General features: G+C 46.9%; 1 protein-coding gene across 11 annotated transcripts in view; it reads right to left on the reverse strand.

Moving 5' to 3' along the window:
- Window positions 1-26,729, reverse strand: part of JARID2 (jumonji and AT-rich interaction domain containing 2) — a 231,036-nt gene that overhangs the window by 36,648 nt on the left and 167,659 nt on the right. For 8 of the 11 annotated variants that reach the window (XM_059880679.1, XM_002697579.7, XM_059880678.1 and 5 more), the window contains 2 exons: window positions 20,163-20,332; window positions 5,500-5,676 (listed from right to left, as the gene is read on the reverse strand). In XM_059880679.1, the coding sequence (XP_059736662.1) occupies window positions 5,500-5,676; window positions 20,163-20,332 (347 nt within the window). The other 3 variants (XM_059880680.1, XM_005223837.5, XM_059880682.1) reach the window with 3 other exon arrangements.

Raw genomic sequence — 26,729 nt, forward strand, 5'->3', positions numbered from 1 at the left:
GTGTCAATTCAAAAGCAATGAAATCATTCCAGCTGGGAGTCTAATGGCATGCTGTTTAAAAAGGCTTGTGAGAAATGTCCCTCTTCAGAAACAGAGGCGCACCAAAAGAGAGGTCTCTGCTATTCCTTCCATTTTCCATTAAGTGCAAAAGAAAAAGAAAAGCATGAGAAGAATACACAATAAGGGGCTGATCTGAGCAGCCCACTCTCACTGAGTTCTCCGTGAAAGGGTAAGAAGACCAAAGCCAGACTCTTTCTAGACAAACGTATTAACTCCCCTACCCTACCTCACTTATTCTGACAAAGAACAATTACCAATGATAAGAACGTCTCAAACACTGAGTCACTTCAAATTACCAACCTGCGACACAAATACTCAGAGGCACATTCTGATCGCGTGTTTGGGGCCCAATACGGAGATTACCTACGTGCTTTCCTGTGAGGAGCATCTCAGGCTCTGCAGATGGAGGGGTATTTTGGAAACTGAAAAAAAGAGTCCTCAAGATAGAAGTTGCTGGAGGCACTGCTATTGTGACCCTCAAGTTCGCGGAGCCGAGGCTACGAGCACACGTGATGCCGTCCGTGTCACTTCAGATCACGTATTTTAATAAACCACATCCGTTTCCAGTCGGATGCCCAGTGGATTATAAATGAGAACATCAGGGTCCTCTGGAACGTCTGCACAACTAAACACGTGCTGGGGACACCAGGCTCTTGCAGGGGACTGCTGCAGTCAGGGGTCAGACCCCCAGGGATCTGGGTCTGCCCCAGCCTGGCCAGTTAGACACGGAGCGGGAGGGGAGGCGGGGAGAGGGGTGTGCCTTCTCTCCTGTATCAGCTTCCAGGAGCCCTGCTCCTGCCCATGCAGGTTCAAGTTCAGGGGAGAAACGAGATAAAGCAGAACACTGTTGGCAGCTTGGTTAGGTTCTCTTCCCTTCAAACCAGCACAGCCTAAATACAACCGTTTTTCTGGATCTGCAGGCAGATCAGGGTTTGGGGCCAAAGCTGCCCCCATGATAAAGTGTTCCCCACATCTTCTGTGCATTTACTTCCGCTCCTGGGAGGAGAATATAGATGCCAGATCTCCCAACAAACCTCACATCTCCAGCTCACAAAGCAGCAGGAAGCACCACCAGACAAGAGAAACCCAGTGTCACGGAGAACGAGACAGCACCTACTCTCCTGTGCCAAGAAGTCCACAATCCCGAGCACCTGCCCGACTACCCAGTGATGACGGCCTCACCCAGGTCTTCCTGTTTAGAAACTCTGCTCTAACACTTGCACATTCTTCACCTGAGTCACAAATCAAAAGGAAATTGAGACGATCGGTCTTGTAGATTTTTCTTTTGGGAAAATGAGGGCGTTAACTTAAGCCAAGTTATCAATGAATCGATCAAAAAGGAAGGGCAGGGAAAAGGGACACCCTCCTCTCATTCACAGGCTGCACCCCATCTTCTCTTTCCATGCACACTCAGAGAACCAACTTTCACCTCGAGAATGACTCTTTGCTCATGTCCCCCACGCACCCTCCAGTCAGGGAGCGGGGGCTGAGGGGTGGGAGAGCACAGGAAGCCGGACAAGAGCACCACAGCCTCCTGCAGAAGCGCTGCACCGAGGGCTCTCACCACTCTGCAGACGGACAAGTCCACGTGGTCCGGCCTAAGGCTCAGCAACTGACACCAGCCTGCTGCTCCCTGAAAGGTGGTCAGGCCCTAGTGCCTTACACACCTAGTCAATTGGGGCTCTGAAGGTGCTCTCAAAACCTGAACTGGAAAAGTCCGTTTTTCTGAATTTGAAGGAGGCCTCCTCTGAACCCCAGACAGAAGAAGCAAGTGGGCTGGCACTGGTCCTGGGTAAGCCTGAACCGCGGCCTCATACACATCACCTAGCGTCCCACTGCTCTCTTTATAGATGACCGGGCCGTGGCCACGCCAACAGATCAGGTAAACACCACCTGTACTCCCACCTGGAAACCTCTTTAGGAATATTTGTGTCATTCTGTAGTCTTATGTCACATTTAAACTTCACTTTTGCAACTGATGGGTACCCATAATTAAATCCCATTACAAGGAATTTCAAATAATTCTGCTCAATAGTTACTAAAGAAAGAGTCTCAATTAAAAAAACAAAACAAAACAAAACAAAACCACAAAGCAGGAAAGACAAGCTTAAACTGCTATGGGAATCTGTATGTATTAATCATGGAAACAGAGTTCTCGGGGGTCTGGTCCTGACTGCTTGTGAAAAGCACTGCAGTCCTGGGGTTCACTGCTGACACACTGTAACTCACACTCTAGTAGACACAACCCTGCACCAAGTTTCCCATGAGTCACAAGAGCAAGACAAAGAATGGATGAGAATGGAAAACTGATGGAAACAGGGTGGGATATAAACATTTTTAATCTGAAAAACGTACTACTGTCTCAGAGGAGAAAAAACAAAATTTTAGGGATCTTCACCCAGCTAATTGAATCTTCTTGGAAAAGCCACTTCCCTTGAACAGACAGCAATGCCCAACATCCACCATAACAAATGTCAAGTGTAATGATGCCTGTACATGAGACACCAGCCATAATTATTTCTTTATTCTAGGATATAAATGAGGACACACGTTTGAGCAAGCTCCGGGAGATGGTGAAGGACAGGGAAACCTGGTGTGCTGCAGTTCATGGGGACACAAAGAGTTGGACAAGACTGACCAACTGAACAACAAAAATAAGTGAAGGAAGGAACAAATGAACGCCCATCTAGGCTACCTTATTTCACACAAGAAGAAATTAAGAATCAGAGAAATTAAATGCCTACCACACAGCTAATTAAGCCTTAAAAAGGTCAGGAAATGAAGCTCATGACGACTGTTTGATGCTGATAAAGACCTTATGGGAAAGGATAAAGGTGGGGGTGGGGGGGACAAATGTGTGCATTATGTAATTTGGTGTTACAGTATAATTTCAATTATCAAGAAATGGCTGTGAAAGGAACAGTATTCCAGAGCTGAATGTTCAGTTTTCCAAGATGACTGCATTCTAGTTTCATCACTTTGGGGCCATGGCCCTGTACTATCAATAACTCCTTTCTCTGGTGGTAAAGACAGTATTTTGAGGAATCTCCTTACACCTTCCTGCTGGGGACCTGCTCCCCAGCCTCACTAAGTCATCTTTAATAATCTGATGTTGGCAGTTCGTGTCCTTGTCCTGGGCCTTCCTCATGTCACAGAGGATGTAGAACAGGGTAGGTAGATAAGCTCAGCTAAATAGGTATTGAAAGCTCACCATGTTTCTAAAATACTGCACCTGAGGCTGAAATTGGCTTTCTCCAAAGCGGACTTCTCATTTAAAAAAAATGAAACAACTTCCTCTGAGTCATGTGAAACTGGAGGAGCTTTCCTAATAGCCTGTGTATTTCTGAGCTGGCTTCAGCCCCCTCCTTCCACTGGCCTCACAAAAAGCCAGCACCGACATCCTCTGGGATTTTAAGACATAAACCCTCCAGAGTCATGAGCGCCACGCGGCAGCAGCACAAGTGGAGCCCCACACAGAGCCGGGGGCTCCAGGCACTGGCTCTTCGCCGCTGTCAAGCGGACAGGAGCGCAGTTCCACCGGCACCACAGACCGGAGCCGCCACGGAGCACAGCTGTCCACACGCGCACCCTTACAGGGGATGGCGGCCTCTGGGGCAGGGGGCACTGCAAAAACTGTGACTCTGAGCTGCAGTCGGCCACGTTTAGTCATGGATACAAGACATCAGCTCTCCCTTTCTTCAACTATAAAGCAAGAAACGCCTCCTGCCCTGACCACCTCCCAGTGACTTTGCTGGAGAGAAAGTAGATGGGATCAAAAGATAATGTAGATGAACACACCCTAAAATCTATTATTTCTATTGTCATGCACGGAAAACAGCTCTCTGGTCTCTCACAAAGGAGATTTCTGAGACCACCCACTAGTTAGAGAAGCCACCCCTTTACATGAACATGTCTACACACAGCTAGCTAAGAGAGGCTATACAAACACTTCATTGAGTGCCTTCGTTACAGGTAAGGAGGCTGAGAAATACCGAGCTTCCCTGGTGGCTCAGACAGTAAAGTGTCTGCCTACAATGCGGGAGACCTGGGTTTGATCCCTGGGTCAGGAAGATCCCCTGGAGAAGGAAATGGCAACCCACTCCAGTACTCTTGCCTGCAGAATCCCACGGATGGAGGAGCCTGATGGGCCGCCAACAGTCAGACACGACTGAGCGACTTCACTTCTTCTACACTGAGATTACTAACCTCATCTGCTCAACAAACTCTAAGGTCTTTAAGTCACATCCCTCATCTCTCTATGCCACCTAAACACAGCCCAAAACAAGAAGCAGGACAAATGAAAAATCATTCAACTGTCAAGGCAGAAATGCCAACAACAGTGCAGGTGGCCAGATTCCCATCACATCCAAGTGATGCTGGTCTTACAGGTCCACCGAGTCCAGAAAGACTATGAGTGCTCAGCCGTGAAGGAAAAGAACGAGGCGAACTTTCCTCTGCCTCAATGACTTACTGGCAACACCGATTTTCTATCGTTTGTAGATGTGGGTGCTCTACGTTCTAGGGTCTCTGTGAGTCCCAGAGAACCTGGGTAAGAGCTCACAGAAAGCAGTCATCACTGCTGCTGCCATCAGTGATCTTTCTTCTCATTTCCTTTCCCACCCCCGCCACACCCGACACTAATCCAGTTACTCATCGAGTTCTCTCAACCCCACCCCTGCAGTATTTCTGTATCTGCCTCCACATTTTTGTACTTGCATCCTCCCATCTGTACTGCCACCTTTTAGTCCCTTGTTACCTTGAGCCAGGTAATTGCCTACAATTAAAGCCTTTCAATGTGTTTCCTCTTCTTGAAATCATTTCCCTTTATGAAATCCTCTTAACTGATGCCAGCTTAATCTTTTCAGAATATAACTCTGATTAAGTCAGCTCCCTGTTGAAAAACCACTGAGCACTTTCCATGGTCAACTCATTTATACTTTTCTCTTTCTCACAGTCGATCTTTCCTTCTTGTTTTTTGGGGCTACGTGTCCTGCCCCTGGAATGTTAACAGTCAGGGGGAAGAAAACGAGTCTAGTTTCTACTACACATGCATGCCCCTGATTTCACAAGCTGGATAACTGCTGGAATCACAACAGTAAGTGAATGACAACAGCATCTTCATGCACTCATCTCGACCACGCCTGTTCAGATGCGGTATCTTCTGCCTCCAACTCCTACATCTGTGATCTTATGGAATTTACCATCATCTTCACAAACTTAAGAATATGTATCCAACAATCTATTTACCTCGAACACAACTGTTTGGACCATTTTATACCACCAATCTCTCCGTTAAGTGCCTGGTACTTGAAGAAGTATGCAAAATATCACTAACCCAACTCTGCCACCTCCATCATCTTCTCAACATATGATCTACTCCACCCTTCACTCAAAGCTCTGGATTTTATCTGTTAAATCCAAATTCAACATTGGACCTACCATGTCCGTTGTGAACATGCTTGTGGGCTTTTCCTTTCCTGGGGGTTGACTGGCATGAAGATGAAGCATTGTTGGTGGCTGCTTTGACGTCTTCTGTCTCATCATCTTCCTCCTCAACATCCTCCTCGTCCTGAGAGCTTCCGAAATACACCATGCTGTTGGGCAGCGCAGGAGAACCTGGCGGGGTCAAAAGGAGGGGCATAAACATGGGCCTGAGTCTCCACCCCTTCCAGAGCCCACTTCAAGTGGAAAGTGAAGGTCACTCAGTGGGGTCTGACTCTTTGTAACCTCATGGACTGTACAGTCCATGGAATTCTCCAAGCCAGAATACTGGATTGGGTAGCCTTTCCCTTCTCCAGAGGATCTTACCAACCCAGGGATCAAACCCAGGTTTCCCGCATTGCAGGTGGATTCGTTACCAGCTGAGCCACCAGGGAAGCCCAAGAATACTGGAGTGGGTAGCCTATCCCTTCTCCAGTGGATCTCCCCAACCCAGGAATCGAACTGGGGTTCCTGCATTGCAGGTGGATTCTTTACCAACTGAGCTATCAGGGAAGCCCAAGTGGACCCATGTACTAAATTACAAACTTAAATCCTCATGACTGAGCAGATAAAACAAAGCAATTCATCTCTACTGCCATTTTTATTTTTCAAACATCCTCCAGGAAATAGAACTCTATCTGTGTCCCTTTAACAGATTTCAGGCAAAATGCCCAGCAGGGAGGAGGGACGATGCCATTCACCAAACATAACAATTTAAAAATTTTCAAATCTCATTTGACTATTCTTGAGAAGGGAGTGGGGAAAACACCAAAGACTGAATTGAGAAAAAAAAAAAAAACACACAACAAAAAACCCTACCCACAGTGTCAAGGACATGAGACTATTCTGGGTTACATCGTCTAGACTTAAAAAGTATGAACTTAAGCAAATGAATGTAAAATGAAAAAAAAAAAAAAAAAAGAGAGAGAGAGAGACAAGTGATAAAAACAAAATATGACATTTCCTTATAAAAGGAATCTGTCTCATATTCATAGGGGGTGAGTGACAGGTATGGATTCCAAAATCACAATATATTTGGAAGCTACTTTGATATTATGATCAGGTTAATAGCATGTAAAATTATTAAAATAAATTCTTGCATAACACTAACTAGAAGACTGGCTTAAATAAATTTAAAAATCAAAAAAACCTCTTCATAGAACCCAATCCCTTACTCCTTTTACACCTTAACTTCCTCATCGCCAAACGTTTTTGCTTCTGAACCTAAGACAGAACAGTAACACCAGAAAGCAAGCTCAATATTACAAAGAAGCACAATACCGTTCTTCTTTATTAAATCATGAATTTTCAGAAGGAGATCGGTCAATTCACTGGTATACTGTTTGGGACCAAAGGCTGTTAATTTTTTTTTTTAATAATCAGTCAGTTAATTGGTTAATTGATTAATCGATCAATTTTTGAAACCCTTGAGTTAATTTCTGGCAGTAACTTTCATTTTCTTTCCCATTAAGTATCCAGAGGAGAGCTGCCATCAAGTAACAGAAGAATAAATGTTAAGTTCGTTTCTTCTCTTGCCAGTGTCCTGTGAATGAGCTAACACTTCAGGAGTATCCGTCAAGATTCAAGTAACAGAATGTGCTCTCCTTCCCAAACTGGATCTCAAACTTCAACCACAATGGCTAATTTAATCATTCCAGCATCCGGGCTACCTGTTCTAACAAGGAAATGGACGTGAACGAGCAGCCTCAGAGCACTGAAGCGGCGAACCACGACTGCCCAGCTCCCGGAAACGCAAAGACAAAGACAGCACCTTCCACTTGTTGTCAGCATGACCTACTGATACTCAAACACCCCAGCCCGCAAGTTATATGGGTCATAGCACTGAATGGAAACGAAACTCCAAAGGGATGTGTGTGACAAACACTCTGTATAACATAACTGGAGACACTCTGACCAAAGCCATTTCCTTTGTTTTCTCCCCTTTGATCATTTCCAATTAGAAGCAGGTTCTCAACAGAAGGAAGGTCTGTCAGAGGCTTTGGGGAAAACCATCTGATCAAGCAGAAGTTAGAAGATGAAGCTTTTTAAAAAAAAGAAAAGAGGAGGAAATATCTGGCCTTCTTCCTACTAGAACAATATATTTACCCTTGTACTAAGTGGGTTTAAAACAACTAGTACAAGACTGAATAGAAAAAGAAGTGACACCATCCTTCCCAGCTTTGTACTTAAAAGTTTCCAGTCGGAACATATCATTCACAGAGACACACAAAGTACCTCCAAGGCCAAATGTACCTACACCGATAGGTCATTTCCTAAATCTAACCTTTAAAAAAAAAAAAAATCTTTATTGAATTTATTACACAACTGCTTGTGTTTTACATTTGGTTTTGGCCATGAGGCATGTGGGATCTCAGCTGCTCACCCAGGGATAAACCCACACCCCCTGCACTGGCAGGTGAGGTCTTAAGCCTCTGGACCAACAGGGAAGGCCCCTAAATCTAAGCGTTTAAGGAAAAAACCAGGAAACCTTATTTCAGCGCTCAAAAAGAGGTTCTGAGTTAAAAAAAAATTATAAAGAAAGAAAGGAAAGGAAATTTCCCATAAACTCCAACTCATTCTAGCATGTGACATGACATCACGTAACACATTACATGCTGTCAGACAGAGCTGGGGACCCAGCACTTGCCAGTGACAGACTCAGCCATTAAATTTTCCTCTTCAGTAAAAGAAGAACGAGGTTAAACACATTTCTTCAAGTTCCTTCAAGATCAAAATAGCCACACCTCATTTCTCTTACAGTAAAGCCTCCCTGCACACTGTGTCGGATGCGCTGACCAGCGCGGCTGAAATCAGAAAGCGGACTATACAGGACCACACAGAGCAGGTGTGTGTGTAGACCCTGCAGTCACTTCCACAGCTCACTCTGCCCTCCACTGGAGGGAAGCAGGATTGCAGGATGGAATTTCAGGAGGTCAGCCAGTACCCCCTTGCCTTGCTCCATCCCATCAGGATCAGGAGAGAAGGCAATAAACTCTGCAACTGAAGCCATTTGGGAGCAAAGCAAGTCTGCCCAATTCTGGGCAAAATCCACACGAACCACATGAGAAATTAAGAAGTAACTGCCACCTACAGAGTCTGTTGAGGATTTTTTGAAACTCAAACCCAATACATGAAGCATCACATTCCTTATGTTCAAAACTCTGAGAAAGGGGTGAGCACTAAATTTATGCCAAAGAACTAAAACGGAGGAAATGTTGAGGAGCTCAGTTCAGAACCCAAGTTTCATTAATATCCTACAGAAAGCAAACAGGGTAATTTTAACAAAAGAAAAAAGCAACCAAACTTATGAATCCATTTCTTTAAGCAGCTTCTCTGCCAAGTATACAAAGTGATGTAACCTGATGCGTGTTCTATAGGGAAATGTGCAGTAGGAAGCAGAACACCAGCGAAGGGGTGGGGAGCGTGCTCCCTGCGGGAGTCACTCTTAAAGCAAAACTTACAATAATATAAGATTTTTCTGATGGGACTGGCTCTGCAGTCAAGAGGTGGAAAAGACACAAGTATGGGGGCACAGGGGATAAAAGCGATTGCTTTCACCCTAAAAAGTAATGTGGGTTCCCTCCTAAATGACTTGCTGGTTGGACCTAAAGACAAAGCATCAACAAAATAAAAGACAATACAGATGCTCAAATAAGAGGAATGGAGACTCTTGTGATGAAAGGAGAAGGGATCAGTGGAGGAAAAAGACTAGTGCTTGATAAGAAGCAGCCTTGGGCAGAAAGGTCAGAGCTAACAGAGTCAGGATGCCCTTGGCTCAAATAATAAGCCTGTGCCAATTCTCCCCTCTGCATCATGGCCTGGGTAGAGCCTTACCACCTTCCACGTTTCATTTAAAAAGCCACTGCCAATCTCAGGAGTGGCCCCATCAACTATAGCTTCTCCCCCAGAAGGAACATACCTTCAGAATTTTTCTGGGTACCTGCATACCTGTACCTCTTGTTAACCTTGTTAACAAGTTAAAGCATGCAGAAAAGACTAAATCCAACAACAATGAATATTCCAAACCTCGGTCACCACACAGCTACTGGTAATCCCTCTAAGACCCGCTGACATGTCCACTTAGAAGTGATGGAGAGGGTCAAGCCAACATTCCAGATCAGGGGGAACCACAGCAACCAGGAAAAAGCAGCAAAAACAGCTTTTCTTTCTCTCTCATTGACACAAAACCAAGAAGATCATCTCACATGGCATAACCAAGGTGATAGGGAAACACAGACGGCTAAATACCTAGAAAATAACTGCAGAAGAACCTCAAATACATAAGAGAGCCAAAAGCATCTGAGAAACCAAACTATCGGACATTCACAGAGAGCATTTCTCTCTTCTTAGCCAAGATACAAGCTTGATTAGCTAATTTACAAATAAGCTTAGAGGAGGAGGAATCTGTAAGCAGATGAAGGAAAGGGTATTTCGAAGCCTTGCAAACAGCCAATAGTCTGGATTATTTATCACTGGTAAAATCACCCCCTTCCTCCTTATAAAATGGGTGAATGGGTCCATTTGCTAATCCAGTTGAAGCTGTGTGCATGGAAAGTTAACATTTAGCATCTGAAAACAGAAGACTGCGTGTTTTTAGAATTTTTGATTAAAAATGGTCTGCAACTCATGGATTCTCACACTTAAGAAGCAAACTTCCTCTCTAGAAAATTTATTAGGGAAACTTTTTGCCTCCAAACATCAGGTGAAGTAAACTTTTGAAAACCTCATTGTGGGCCTAGCATTCAGGAAAATGGGGCATGGATCTACAGAGATGAAAATAGGATGGGAGAGATGGGAAATACAACAAGGAAAAGCTTCCTCCAGAAGAGAAATCATCCCCTCCCGTGGCAGACCACTACGGTAAAAACAAGGGGTCTGAGAAAGGGCTGAGCGGCCCCTACCTGGGTCCTGGGGTGGGCTCCCTCCCCTCCGCAGGTACCAGCCCCTCTTGTGAGGTTAATCAACAAGTCAGAGAGGTTACCTCATCACAGAGAATAACTCCATCTATCTCCTCCATGGGCTTCCCTGGTGGCTCAGAAGAAGGTAAAGAATCCGCCTGCAGCGCAGGAGACCTGCATTAGATCCCTGGGTTAGGAAGACCCCCTGGAGGAGGGCTTGGCAACCCACTCCAATGTTCTTGCCTGGAGAATCCCATGGACAGAAGAGCCTGGAGGGCTACAGTCCACAGGACTCGCAAAGAGTCGGACATGACTGAGCGACTAAGCACATCTCCTCTACAAACTCTGTAGTTTTAAAGCAGTCATCAATGAAAGGTGAGTGCTTTTAATGTGTTATGAGGGTTATGGATGGCATCAGAGAAGGCAATGGCACCCCACTCCAGTACTCTTGCCTGGAAAATCCCATGGATGGAGGAGCCTGGTGGGCTGCAGTCCATGGGGTCACTAAGAGTCGGACACGACTGAACGACTTCACTTTCACTTTTCACTTTCATGCATTGGAGAAGGAAATGGTAACGCACTCCAGTGTTCTTGCCTGGAGAATCCCAGGGACAGGGGAGCCTGGTGGGCTGCCGTCTATGGGGTCGCACCAGCAGCATGGATGGCATAGGGAACGGGGGGCAGGGGTATACACGTGTACTTACAGTTTTCTATTAAAATCACAGGCAGATTTTTCTCTCCTGATTATTCAAGCGCATTAGCAAACGTAAAAAAAAAAAATCTGAACTTGGATCAGTCGGTGGAATCGGGAGTGCAGAACGCATCTGTGCTTTGCCAAAGCCGTATTTCATTACTTTTCAGAATTAGTTGGCAATGTCTCCACAATATTTACTGAAGTGAAAACCAAATGTTTTCATCTGGACAAAAATCAAACTGTGGTATGTTACAACCACAACAGAAATCATTTTAATCCAAAAGCTTGCTTTCTCTAATTTGGGCTGCGGTTTCTGTAAAATTGGATTCTTCTCTGTGAATCATGTACACACAAGCCCTCTTTCTCATTATCTTCCCTCCCCCGACCAGTTCTTTATCTTAACAAGCTAAACATAGCTCGTTCTGCTAGATTTTGGAAAAGACCCTAAAGGGATTCCCCGCCCGCTGTCATTTAGCTGGGGAGTCAAATTCTGTAGCTTGAGCTCACACACTCCAGGCTGTGCCCCGGATTTGGCATGTTTGTGATGGATCTTCAGGATACACACAGAGAATGGAAGCAATCGGGCCCTATTACCACGTGCTCAGACGCTCAGTCGGGTCCAGCTTTTTGCAACCCCATGGACTGCAGCCCACCAGGCTCCCGTTTCCATGGAATTCTCCAGGCAAGAACACAGAAGCCGTTTGCCATTTCCTATTCCAGGGGATCTTCCCGACCGAGGGATGTTCTCTATCACTAATGCCACCTAGGAAGCCCATTATCATATTAAAAAACCAAACTTCAAAGGGAACAGGTCGGGTCTGGGCCAGGGGCAGGGAGATAGTTATTCACTGATTTTCTGAGTTCCAGGAGAGGAGAGCTCCATCCTTTGAAACCGAACAGTAACCAGAGAAAGTGGGTGCGACCTTGGCCCGTTAATCCCACCATCTACGTACCCAGCACTGAGCCAAGCACCTGTGACCCACACCCGCCCTGCACACCCACACACCTCATCCAAGTGCCCCGCGAGACCAGGACAACTGTGACGCACAGCCTGATGGTCTGCCTCTTCCACGTCAGCCTTTACAATTTACCAGGGAATAAGAATTTCCACCAGGGTTTCCCAAGCCCTGCCCATTCCCATGTAACTCTTAAGATCGGGTACTAAATCCATCTGCTATTTTCTTTAGAGTGATTTACTTTCATGATTTAAATGACTTTTCTCTATTATATCAGTATAAATTTAATATCATGTGCCCTAAAAAGAAAAGGTAATTAACATTACGATCAAAGTTTCACCCTACTTCATATTAATATTAAAGGTTAAAGGTAATTAATATTACGATCAAACATTCACCCTACTTCATTTCTGGCGCCACCAAGCAGCAGGGAAGAGCCCTCCAGCCGAAGTCCAAACGCAAAGGGAGGCCCTAGCTCCTTATGGTACAAGAAGGCTGGGTAATGGGGCCTCTACTGAAACTGGTCTTCCTTTTATTACACACATATCAAAACCAAGGGCGCCAGTCATTGGACTACATGGAGTCTGAAAGTCCAGGATGACGTGCCAGCTTGGCAGTCATGTACCCTCTTGTCGGGAGACTCAAGTTTACTTGCCTGTACAATGGGCTTAGTATCTTCAGATGTAACAACTGTGACGACCCCGAAGGCTGTGAGGTAACACAGGACAAAGCACTCTCGACACCCACGTGGCAGTGCCATTTTTAGGGTGACACACAGCTCAGGAACAAAACAACTCACAACTATGAAAGCAGGCTGCCCCTTCCACAGATGAGGGCAAAGGAGATTTACTTCCTACCTGCTTTCCTAAATGGGAGAGTCTGCAGACTGGCCACTGGGAGAGGATGGGGTGGGGCCCAGAAAGAGGACGGAGACACAAAACGAACTCAGTAGTTAGTCTGGAATTTGGGAACAAGTGGCAGAGCAACGCCTGTGAGGGCTGGAAAGCTTCAGCCCTTGGGAGCCTTTTTTCAGGAAGAACAGCGAGAAGTGGCGATGTGACTGTCCTCTCAGAAGCCTCCTCTGCAGTTACGAGTTCCCAGGTGTGGCTGCCTGACCCCACGATTAGGCAATGCCTCCAGCAGAGCAGAGCTTGGGAAATCCCATGGACAGAAGAGCCTGGTGGGGTACTCAGTCCACGGAGTCGCAAGGGTCGGACACGACTGAGCCGCCACCACCACCACCAGAGCGGGGCACGTGTTCTCTTTGCAAGAGCCCTGACATGAGGGTCTCAGCAACGAAAACCACCTTCCCTCCTGACAGTTCACAGGGAGACCTGACCCAGCCGAGCACAGAGACGGGAGAAAGCGCCTTTAATTAGCAGCTGAACAAGCGGCTTCCTATCTTCCCCCGTTGTCATCTACACCCATGGCTTGAAACACACATGAACAAGCACACATCCGGATCTCCCTGCCGCAAATGAACACAACGCACAGGTCACACCACACGGAGAGCGCAGTGGGCTCAACCTATGTAACTTCCACCCATCACGGGAAACAAGCAACGGGAAACAAGTCAGAAATTCACTTCACTGCGGCCACACAGAGCCCATCCCAAGTGGCTCTCTCCACAGGGAAAGCGCCCACGGACCTTAATAGAGACGTAAATACAGGGCAAGGGGCACCGTGCCTCTAGGACGTGGACACTGGCCACTTCAGCGCTGTCAGCTGTCGGCCAGGTGCGCCACAAACAAAATAGGACTAACCTTACTTCCAGATTTCTGCCCCCATCGACCTTCTTTCTCTAAATGGGATTTCAGAAAGGATGAGAAATACTGAGGCAATCAGCAGAAAGTAGGGAAGAGGCCGGAGACAATCTGAGAAGCACACTGACTCGGTGCCGGCAGCCACAGGCGGGAGCAAGGACTGGCTTCATCTCCAGGGAGGGCAGAGCCTGGTCAGGGGCCAGCTGGCCTGGAGCACGGCCAACCCTCTGAGCAAAACGTCTTGGAGCCTGAACGACCGATCGAGGTCACAGAGCAATTAGAGGGGCCCCATCCCTCCCCTCCTGGGCGCTTCAGGAGCCGATGGTTTCATATTTCTTCATAATGAGCCTGATAAACTCTTCTGGCAAATAAACTGCTTGCTCAGCACAACTCAGCCAAGTGTACAGACTCTGTTGGAAAACCAAGCATATGAGGAACATAAGGCTGGTTTAGTGTGAAGAAACGTGAGGACGGCCACTGGAATCCTCAGGGTAGCGAGAACATCACTTTGTTACCCCTCCCAAAAAATTAAGATGCAACACCTCCCAAAAAGGATTCATCCAGAAAAGAGCTGTGTACCACTGTGACAGAGGGCCCTCCTCCCCAAAGACTTCAGTACCGTAAAGCACTCCCATTTCGCTCAAGGAAGTTCATTATCAGAGCCATGGTGCTCCTCGCAATCGGAGGGTTATTTAATTGCTTTCTAGCAGGTTAATCCCCTTTCGTTTTGTGACCTTTAAATCACCCCAAGCTTTTTCATTTGCCCTACTTACAATTTATCGACCTCAATACCCAAAGTCAGTATTCTATCGAAATACACGTGCCTTGCCCTGACTGTCTTTAGAGAAAGTTCCATGGGTGGCCTGTCTCTTCTGGTACTGCATTCTCCTTGGCTGGTCTTTTAAACTGTCCCTCATCCATGTCACTTGGAGGAACCTGTTCCCCTCCCCTGTTCATCTCCTAAATTCACCAGGAAATACTAAGGGGCTGGATGGTACCACAGGCCCCATCTGGTCCGCTTCGCACCCGTAATTTAGTCTAACTCCACAGCAACCACATGCTGACTGCACATCCATTTTACAAAAGAGGACACCGAGGCTGAAAGCTTTAAGTCACCTGCCCAGGATCCACTAGCATCCATCGGCCTCCTGCCTGTCTTCCTACAATAGCCCACTGCTTAGGCTTTGGTAGCCTGGATCCATTTTTTTAATGCTGCCATGATCAACTTATTCAACAAAGGTCTAAACCCGTGAGGTCTTCCCCTCAGCCAAAGAACCATGGTGACTATCCAGCCTGGGCCCACAGCACCTAACACATCAGACTCCCTGCTTTAACGAGGGGTCAGCTCTCCAAGCCACGAAGTCACCGCCCAGCCTTGGAAGGGGCTTCTGCAGACCTTTTTCTGTCTGTAAAGCCAGCTCCCCACCAGGGCCTGTGCAGGGCGCCCTTCCCTCCGGCTCCACCTGTGCCCTCCCCCAGCACGCCACTCTGGCACCTGCATGCGGGGCCAGTGCACTGCACCTGTCAGGCCACTCTCCTGTTGTGATCTCTGTTTTCTAGTTTCTGGCACTGAAAACAGTTCAATAGAGGCCAAGTTAATTAGCAATTGAATGACAAGTGACCGCTGAAGATTCTCTAGGACCTGGGAAACAAAAGGCAAGTAGTCCCCAAACAAAAAGGATTGCTTCACCAGGGCTGACAGTGGGGGGTGGGGTGGGGGTCTTCCCTACTAACTCCTCCCTGTGAGGCTGGCCTGTGACACCCAGGGTCAGAAGAAGCGAGCATGTAGGTGTGTATTTTCAGGGATCCTCCTTGGGAATCCCCTTTATCTGCACTGTCCCCCAAAGAGGAAAATATAAATAAGAGACTCATCTAGCCTGCCACTGCTCCACTGCTTGTCTTCCAAATCTGCAAACAGTCATAGCCAGAAGAAAGAGAAGATGACGGGGCTCATTAAGAACAACGGGTGACAAAAAACGCAGCGACGGCACATCCCCCCTTCTCTGCAGATCTACACCCCAAGAAAGAGACTAATCATGCCTCTGGCAGGACCCATGCAGACCCTCTCCAAAGCAGCCATTTAAAGATAAAGACACAGCAAGCAAGCACATCGGCTGCTTGCACCATCACGCTTGCTTATCCTTTGGAAGTTTCAGGTCACCACGTTAAGCAGTAAAAAAGAGAGTCCTACCAAACTCAGCTTTTCGAAAGGTCCCTACCTGCCTTTAGACAGATTTTTTTTTTTAATCTCTAAAGCTTATCTCTGAACAACTGGCTGCTGTGTTGACATGTACACACACTTCTCAGAATTATTAATGGCACAGTTTTTTCCTCACCCCAGTTTACAATGAAGTTGTGGGGAGAAGGGGGGTCTTGGGTTTGCTGGGGGTCACTGATGGGTAATAAACACCGAGACTTAAAGAACTCCATGAGCCAGCTTTCTCTCCATCCCAAGATCCATTCTCTTCCATGTTTCAAATCAGCACTGAGGCTGTTCTGGATAATAATTGAAGACCAGAGAAAAGGATGATGTGCAATCCTTGGCAACAAACATCGTCTCCAGGTCTCTGGTTCCGGCATGATTCTTGCAGCTGGGCTTTCTCTCCTGTCAATACTGAGCTCATCAGGGCTGCCTCCTTTACTGGGTCTGTGCTTGCTTCCACCCAAGGGTGATGGAGCGGTTTGGTTCTTGAGGCTGAACATGAAGTCTGGGGCCCAGACAAGCTCTGTCTGGCTTGGAACTTCAGCCAGAGAAGCAGTAGCAGAATTAGACTGCAGGTATAAAGAAATGGTAATCAAATTCTCAACCATCCACTTTGTCTGTAAAGATTCCTGATGAGGATAAGTGTCACCAGCAGTTGATATCTAAAAGTGAGAAATACATCTACATGTAAATCGAGAATCAGATAAATGATGGGACACCCACACGATGGAATGGGTATTTATGTGATACTGAAACAGGAAACCAGACTGCCAAAATAAAATGCAATTCCATTTGGGGTGTGGGACTTATAAACACATAGAAGGCTCAGCAGTATTTTCACTGAGGAGGTGGTAAACAGTGCTTGTCTCCAGGAGACTGGAGAGAAGGGTATTTTGATTTTTTGATTTTTGGCCTTTTTCTCCCTCTTTTCCACTGATCTTCCTAACACTTGATTTTGCATTTAAAACTGAAATAAAATTTTTAAAGTGCCACTACAACAGACACCGTCTATTTAACCCTTGTATACTTCAAAATACAAGTTTTAATTGGTTCAAACAATTCTGTATTAAAATACGCTGTCTAATACCACCGCACGCATCACATTTCCAGGAACATGTATCTCAGTGTATCACCTACCGTTTGAGGTTTTAAGGAAAGCCATATCAGATAAAACACACTTGACATCACAAATTTAAGGCTTTTAAAATAAAATACCTTAAATCTAAAAAGTTCAGGACGAAGAGTAAGAGAGTACAACACTGTGTCAGAACCTTATTGTGTTTCAACTAAAAATGAACAACAAAACCTGTTTTATTGTCTGGCTCATCAATGTAGGAATAATTTTCCAGCCTCAGAGCATTTTTCCAAAATTATTTTAAAAAACGTCTTAGGTTTCACTTCCTGAAACATCTGTTCCATCTGACAAGTCAAAGAAGTAAACTTTATATATGCAAAGACATGATACTCCTATGTCTAGAGTTTGTCAATGTCAATGTCAAAGACTCTAGATGTGATGTTTTCCTCCATCACCAATGACGCCACACTGACCACCTGCCCGTCACCCTCGCCTCTCCTCTTCCTTTCACCCTTCACAGCCAATCCTGCACCTCTTTCCTGCTGGGTTTTCACACCATCCTTTCCATCTCCACTTTCAACACTCAGGATCACCAGGCTCCGTCCACAAGCAGCCACGTCAAACCCAAGGGAGATGCTGGCAGGAGGCCCCGCCACCCCACCTCCCCTTCGTGAGGGCCTAGTGGTCCACACCGGAAGACGATTACCCTCCTCCTGTATGTCCTCAGAGTCTCCAGGACCATCAATGGCCTGTAATGTCAAACAAAAACCTCAGCCCTTTATCTTCCCTTGGCCAACAATTCAGTCCCAAAGCTAACTGGGTGTGAGAGGGTGGGGTGGGGTGGGGGTGAAGAACAACCAGAGAAGCCAGTCTGGGTTGAGAGAGCCCCAACAGGGTGAAGACGTGTTCACACATGGGGCAGCACACTCATGGGGTCGGAGCAAAGTGCAATCAGGAGGGCTCCATGGGAAGGGTGGCGGCAGAGATGGGCATGGGGCACTCTGGAAAAAAATGGGTAAGTAATTTGTAGATATAACAGGAGCCAGCTTTCTCCAAGTTTAATACGGAAAAAAGAAAACCAGAGTGAACCCTTTGGTTCTAAACTAAAACCAGAGGTATGGTGCTCACTCACGGATTTTAACAGGTCTAGAGACACAAATATATATACTTAATGAACATGTGTGTACATGTGCACACACACGCCCTTGCACCCATGCGTGAGTACTTAGTCACTCAGTCGTGTCCAACTTTTTGCAACCCCATGGACTGCAGCCCGTCAGGCTCCTCTGTCCATGGGGATTCTCCAGGCCAGAATACTGGAGTGGGTTGCCAGGCCCTCCTCCAGGGGATCTTCCCAACCCAGGTCTCCCACACTGCAGGTAGATTCTTTACTAGCTGAGCCACAAGGGAAGCCCAAGAATACTGGAGGGGGTAGCCTATCCCATCTCCAGCAGATCTTCCCACCCCAGGAATTGAACCGGGGTCTCCCACACTGCAGGTAGATTCTTTACCAGCTGAGCCACAAGGGAAGCCCAAGAATACTGGAGGGGGTAGCCTATCCCATCTCCAGCAGATCTTCCCAACCCAGGAATTGAACCGGGGTCTCCCACATTGCAGGTGGATTCCTCACCAGCTGAGCCACCAGGGAAGCCCACATACACAAACACAAACAATGCATTTCCCTCCCACAGCTGTGAGCACACCTCAGGCCCAGATCCCAACTTCAGAAGAGAAGATGTCCCTTAAAGTAAACAGGGCTCCTTGGAGAAATGGCCCATGCAGGCCTGAGGGAGGGGATATGTGAGATGAGCCTGGGGCCCTCTGAGATGCCAGCTTGCAGGGGCTTCACTGATGGGATCTGGGACAACCAAACGTCAAAATAAAGGAGAGTAACAGATTACAACCTTCTAAACAAAACAGGAAACGAGTCCACACAGACACCAAAAAATGAGCATATCAAGTCTGATAAGAAATGAAATAGAGAGTTTCAAAGAGTCTCCCAATGAAATACATGCAAGTTGCAAAGGCTGCCAAGGGTCCACTTACAGTGGCAAAGCCTGAGAGGCTCCCCCTCAATCAGTGACCAACCTGAGCACCATCAAAGGACAGACTGACAGACTACCCCCAGCAGGATTAAGAGAGAATTCCCTCCTATGATACTCTTGCCCGAAATGGAGATACCTCCTTTCCCATCCTGTGTTCTCCTCTCTTCGTTCCTGGAGTAAACACGTTCCCAAATGAGGCCGTGTAAACCCAAACTCATCCTTCATTACAAAACAGCATCCTCACCGTGCTCTCTTGTCCATCGGTCCCATTTGTATGTATTTCCACTCTTACCTACACCTAGAAGGTTTTACTGCTGTTTCTCCCCAAGTAGTGTGTGTGTGGGGCGGGGGGGGGGGGGGGGGTAGTAAGCCCTCCCACCATAGCATGGCTTATTCCCAGACCTCATGACACAAAAGGAAAAGGGACTTCACACCCATCCACAACCAGCCCACCAATAATAATAATAGAAACTACAAACCAGAAAGCTGAGTTAGCAAAAGCATGTGTGTGATGGTGGGGTGACAGAGGTACTCAATGGATGTCAGGGAGAATCAATTATAAAAATGTGAACCCATACAGTATGACAGTGCATGCTAAGAAGCCAAAAAACGGCGACTCAAGAGTAAGAGGAGGGACTTCCCTGGTGGCCCAGTGGCTAAGACCCCACACTCCCAATGCGGGGGGCCTGGCTTCAATCCCTGATCAGGAAAGGAGATCCCATATGCTACAAGTAAGGCCCAGTGCAGCCAAATGAATAAATACAATAACGACAACAACAACAACAAAGAACCAGAGGAAAAGAGAAGAAGACTCAAGCACCTTCTTGGCGGGACCCCTCATTTCACACATCAACCAGGCTGGGGAATCGCAGGTGTGCAGCACAGAGACCAAAGTCAATGCCAACACCCAGGGGTGGCCTTGTGGTGGCCTTGTCCCTTCTTCTTTTCAACCAGGCTGCCCCCCTCAAACTGGCAACAGAGTCTTACCTCGAAGGCAGAGAAAGGTAAGAAAATCTTCTGTCTTAGGCTTCCTTTTAGAGAGGTCAGAAATCTGAGTAGCTGGAGGGGGTAGCAAAGGCTCCACTATCTTGACTGGAGTTGTGCTGGGACTATTCGGCTGGGATTGAGCAAACTTCCTTTGTGCTTGCAGCCTGGGCCTGGAAGAGCAAGAGAAAATTAAAAAGAAATTAACCAGAGATCAGAAGATACAGATCTACGTGCAGCAATAAAATCATGACACAAAAGGGAAGAAAGACCCTTTGTTTCAAGCAAATTCTTTGTTTCTAATTAAGGTTCTGTATATCTCTCACACTCTCATAAACCACAAGCCTGCTTTAAAGGGCAATAAATTTGCTTAAAAGGCTGTGTTTTCTAAACTGACAATATACACCATGATCCTGTGTGTATGTGTGTACACAAGCGCATGCCTGTGCAAACCACGTGTGTGCCTGGGTATTTCAAAACCAGCACGCCGTATTAGATGATATGGGATTAACGGCTTTGGTGCTTTCTGTATACCACCTGCCACATGTACTTAGCAGTGTGAGCTCACAGGATACCGTCACAAACGCATGCACGACGCCCTTCATACTGCATAAGGACACTCCGCCCACCTTGGTCTGTCACTGACCTGGTCTTACACCCCAACCTCTAGGCTCTTGTGACTCCAATCCAGCCACATAAATTCCCTATATATGCTTTAATTACATGCAGGCGGATCTACTTTCCTATTCTATTCAAAACCCATCATTCATGGCCAAATCATGGGTTGCCTTCTGCCTGCACAGAAACCCTAAAATCCTGAAGGATTCAAAACACTGGCTTTGACCTACCTTCAGGCCTCTTCCCTATTACCATCCTACATAGACATCAACTCCCTAATTCATCAACTTGGTGTCTACAAATCATAGCTTCGACCTTGTTCGTTTACACAAGTTTATGAGTCAGCATGCATGTGTGTTGCTAAGTCGCTTCAGTCATGTCTGATTCTTTGCGATCCTGTGGACTGTAGCCCACTAGGCTCCTCAGTCCATGGGATTCTCCAGGCAAGAATACTGGAGTGCGTTGCCATGCCCTCCTCCAGGGGACTGAACCCACACCTCTTATTCTCTTGCAGTGACAGGTGGGTTCTCTGATAATTAGTGCCACTGTTAGCCCCTTACATGCCAGACAATCTATTAATTTGAATCCTAGTGAACCTTGCAAAGGTTTCTTTACTTCTTCCCTAAAGTTAATTTTCCTTTCTCTACCTGAGTACTTTTACCCTCTGTATAACTGGTTTGACCTTTATCATAAATTGCCTATTAGCTTTTCCTTGAATTTTCAAGATCTCAACGCTTAATGGAAAGTAAGCACCTTCGACGGTGTGAACCTGTATGTGTCCTGCTTTAAACCACCCCTCTGGCCCTACTCATAAAGATGCTCAAGAAATAGTCTTTGAGAGCAGGGGAAAACAACAAGAACCCAAAGCAGCCCATGGCACTGGGCTTTAAGGAAATCTGCTCAAATCCCAAACTGGAATCACTCACTGTGCGGGACTGATAAAGCCACCCCAACTCAAGGCTGCTCTGACTACAACATGTGTTTATAATTGTAAAGCACACACAACTTACAATTGCTGGACTTATATAAAATAGTAAGCAGAGTATCTTCAACTGTTGATGTGCAAAATGCCCTAATATTTTAAGTTAGCACTCTAGTATTCAACAAAGCCACATACACACACATTTTCTGCTATGTAAAAATTATGTCCTTTAAACTTAACCTCCCCTGTCCCGCCCAGAATCAACCCTTGCCTCTCTTACAACACACTAAAAACACCCCTGAATAGGTCATCTTCCCAACACGAAGTGACATTTGATCAAAAGGAAGATAGGACCGCTGCTTACTAACTGGGCAACAAGCCTCTGCCTTTAAAATCTACTAACATCACAGCTAACCAAAAGCACTTCAGAATCTAGGAATAACCAGAGGGAAACAGCTACAGAACACAGTATTAGAACACAGTATTCATGAAAAGCTAAATGCCTTTAACAGAAATTCCAAACATTATAAACTGTTGAGGGAATAAAACAATGCCCCTGTTCCTCCTGTGTGATGGGGAACAAAGAAGAAAATTTTGGGGGCAGCAGACTCTCCAGAAGGTGAGTGAACAGGAGTGAGTTCTGGGAAAGTCACCAAGCCAAGGGACTGCTCTTCCAGAAGGATCAGACAGGGGCAAGGGGTGACTGATTCAGAGACTTAAGAGCTGTTTCTTTGGGAGTGGAGGTTGGGGGTGGGGAATACATTTATTGGACATGTGACAGAATAAAGGGCCCGTTGGGGGGGTGGGGTTGTTCCCAGTATACTGTTGTAGTTATGCAGAAATGGGGAAACCCTGTCTTTTAGAAACACAAAAGGAAATATCAGTATTTATAAATAAAATGATACTATGTCTAGAGTTCACTTCAAAATCAGAGAAGAGCTGTGTTTCTCAAACTGAGATGAGGATCCGATTTGCATTTGGTTCTCCCTCACTTTAGACCTTCTGTCTTTTACAAATGGATATTTTTATAAGATAGTTACTATAGAGGAAAAATGAAAGACATAAACTACAAGCTCAAATTTATTCGACAGACATCACTCTGTTCAACCACTTGAATGTGCTCGCCGCTCACTCAGTTGCTACATTCAACTCCCTGGCAGCAGGCAGCACACAGCCTGTGCCTTCAGCAGCGTCACTCTGGAGAAAGGAGAGGATATAGGAAACCAGACAGTGGTCCAGCAAGCCACACCCTCTCCAGGTCCTGGCATCCCCGGGAAGGACTGAGCCCAAGACAACTACACCTCCTCTTCCGACAAGCTCCTCCTCTCTGCCAACCTTCCCATCATGTGAAAGAAAACCCCCGTCATGCTTTCCTGCTGAAAGGGGTTTTAATTGGCCATTTTATGATGTGTACATCTTCATTTAAATGGACACAGCTCACACTTGGCGGATTAAGGGGGCTTTACAGAAATACCGCCTGCACGTGAACAGGACGTTCAGTGTTTATTGCTTTTTCAAAAGTCACCAACAACAAATACCAGACATTATTATGAGACGCTGGCCCAGCCTGAATGAAAAACAAACACGCAAACAGAGATGACAGAGCGGGACACAGCAGAACATTCTACAATTTCAGAACCTCAAAGATAAATGCGCCGACCGCTGTTCAAATAAAAAGCACTTTTTGCCTGATGACTTTCTCAGGGAGGCTATGAAAAATAAGGGCATGAGAGATTAAAAAGCGGCAGTAAAATAAATTACCCCTCAGAGGAATAAGCCAAGCTCCCAAGTGATTAAGCATTTGTGAGACCCAGATGAAAGCAGGAACTGGAGAACAAGACAAACCAAGGTCTTGTTTAAAGAGGCCAGAAGAATCCGTGCTTCCCAGAAGGGCAGGGCTGTGGTCTGGCTTTGTGCAGAGTCCCGGGGGATTAACAAAGGTATGACTTGGCTTTGTGGGCTCCACGGGACAGGAGAGTTTGAATGACACGACTCAGAAGACAACCAAGGAGGAAGCACTCTTAGCCACGTGGCCACGTTTGCAGGATAGGTGATTCATTCCAGAATGTCTGATACAAGGAAATGAGTGGATGTTACTAAAATCAGCACAGAAAGTGGGCTGCGGAGGTCCAGATGTGCTAAAGAATGACATTATCTGCCTCCGGAGGTGTTGTGCAAAGGAGGAGGCTGGGGTGCAGGAGAGGGCAGGCAGGATGAGACCCCCACCAAGGGCAGTGGGGCTCCAGCAGGGCCGGTACTCAGCGGCTGGGCATGATCACGAGGTGGCACCCACTCACCCCTCCACCAGGGGACATTTTGACCGAGAACACCTTCCATTTCATTACTGAGGTGAAAACACATTAAAATGAAAATTTAGGCTGGGCCGTCCCTGCTGGCCCAGTGGTTGAGAGTCCTGCCAGTGCAGGGGACACGGGTCCGATCCCTGGTCTGGGAAGATTCCACATGCCGTGGGGCAACCCGGCCCGTGTGACGCAACTACCAACCAGAGCCTCCATGCCTAGAGCCCATGCTCCAGAACAAGAGAAACTACAGTGAGAAGCCTGTGTACTCCAACTAGAGGGTGGCCCCACTTGCTGCAACTAGAGAAAGCCTGCACACAGCAGCGAAGACCAGTGCAGCCCCCCCCAAAAAAGAAAAAAATAATTATAGGTTGAACTAAGGGAGTACAGAGCTATCCAGAGGGTGGGACTGGAGACAGAACAGGGTTCCTGGGGCCCCAGGGAAGAAAACAGCAGAATATGGGACCTCCAGAGGCTTTCAGGCTGAAGTTTAGCCAGGAAGGTCCTTACTGCCCACTGATAACGCACGAAGAGCCAGAACGCAGAAAATATGGAGGGCGTCTGTCCCCCACACAAACCACAGGCATGTCAAGTGGAGCAAGACTCACTTCTGTGTTGATATTTTATTAACTCATCAAGGAAGGAATTTTCCTTACAGAAAACTCCTCCGTGCCAGGAAGGTCAACGAAACCAACTAAACCAAACCTGCCAGCAAGCCAAAGCAACTGAGGAAGAAACGTGTAGATACATGCATATACGGATAAACATGTTGAGGGTAATCTTTTATTTACAGTGTGTTAAAATCCAGAGTTGACGGGCAGTGAGGGTGAGGGTACAGAAGTGGTTTTGGATCAAATCATCGCTGTTCCTCATCTTCATGGCATAAATGTGGGTAAGTGAAATAAAGGACTAAACAATTCAGACAGCAAGCTCAGAAAACACAGAGCTTGCTATCTGAACCCCTGTCGAGCTTAAGGCCATCTGGGGTGTCCTTTCTCTAGAAGCTCCTGGGTACAGGAGCCCCCATGGCAACCCAGTCATGACAAAGTTCAGCCCTGCTGCTAAGAATCCCATTTAAACAAACATGCCCCAAAAGGGAGGAGGGAAAATGTGTTGAAGTGAAAGTCGCTTTACTGATCTGATCCCCCAGAGTATCGCTCCATGCAGAAATAAACCTCCCAGGTTCCCAGGGGCCCCTGCTTCCTCCAGCTGGAATGTTCTTCCCTTTTATCTCACCAGGGCTGGCTTCTTCCCATAATCCAGCGAGGGGAACATTCCCGTGTGCTGCGTTTTACCAAGTCACGTTTCCCACGTCTCTGTTCAAAAGTCACCTCCTCGGAGAGACTGAGCCACTCTCGAGTGTCATGTCCCTCAGGACCAATCGCTCGGCCCTCTGCCCTTCGAGGGCCTACAGAGCAGGCTTGCCTACAGTCGCCCCCTTATGGCCTTTTCTGCACGTATGGGATGCTGTGCGTTGAGGGCAAGCTTTCCGAAGGTGCTGAGAGGGAGGGGTTAGGAACACCGCTCGGCTCAACTCATCACTCATTCTCCAGGAATTACACTCATTTCTGATCAGAGCGTCAGACTGCAGGGCAGTCCGGAAGGGCGGGGAGATAGCCGGACGGATGTGAAACAAACCCAAGAGCTACAGGAGACGCCTGTGGTGCTGCCCCCAGTAAAGTTATTGGCCATCCCAGGATACAGCTACCGAAGTGAAAGTCGCTCAGTCGTGTCCGACTCTTTGTGACTCCATGGACTATAAAGTCCATGGAATTGTCCAGGTCAGAATACTGGAGTGAGTAACCTTTCCCTTCTCCAGAGGATCTTCCCAACCCAGGGATCGAACCCAGGTCTCCCGCACTGCAGGCGGATTCTTCACCAACTAAGCTATCAGTGAAGCCACCGAAGTCCACCAGAATGGAGTCTCGTTATTCCAGTTTCATAAGGATCTGCTGATGCAGTCATAATTTGGATCACAAACAACGCCACTGCTTACTAAGAACTTACGCAGCAACTTGCCCATCAGGAGCATCGTCTACAAAAGCGGATGAAGATCAGGTCCTGCCTGTCAACTTGTACCTGCGTTACAAGGGACCGTTCCACCCAAGGCGAGCCGCTGCACTCCACACATCCGCACACAGCACACCTGGCCTCAGGTCACAGTCTGCTGGCCCAGGTGGAAGGTCCTGCCACACACCCCCGCACATGGGACCGCCACTCACCACAGGCTGTTCGTACTTTTTGACGAGCTGCGGGAGGGAGCAGAGGGTCCACCTTCTTTCCCTTTTCTCTTCCATGCCCCAAGAGACACAGAAGAACCCTTCTCTGATGTGGGATTGTTGGCATGGGGGTCAACAGCCCAAAGAATGTTTTGCTTGGTCACTTAAAATTTGACCCAAATAAATCAACAAATAGATTTCATATTTAGGTGAAAAAAAGTATAGGACCTTTATGGGAACAAAGCAGCAGACCAAAATAGTCACTATCATTATTTTCAAAGTTCACAAATAAATTGCAAGGCAAAGCTTATAAAGAAAACCCACTGGTAGCTGACAAAGTCCTATGCCAAACATTGTCTTGTTTTGTAACACTCTGCCGGTGTCTCCTTCTGCCCCCTCCCAAATCCTGCACTGAGAAGCTTCCAGGGCAGCCTGCCATCAGTGGCCCCGGGGAAGGGGGTGGGGGAAGGAACGGGGACGCATCGTCTCCAAGTCTCCTCTGGGGTTATCC

Source organism: Bos taurus, chromosome 23, assembly GCF_002263795.3.
Source record: "Bos taurus isolate L1 Dominette 01449 registration number 42190680 breed Hereford chromosome 23, ARS-UCD2.0, whole genome shotgun sequence".
Taxonomy (NCBI): domain Eukaryota; kingdom Metazoa; phylum Chordata; class Mammalia; order Artiodactyla; family Bovidae; genus Bos; species Bos taurus.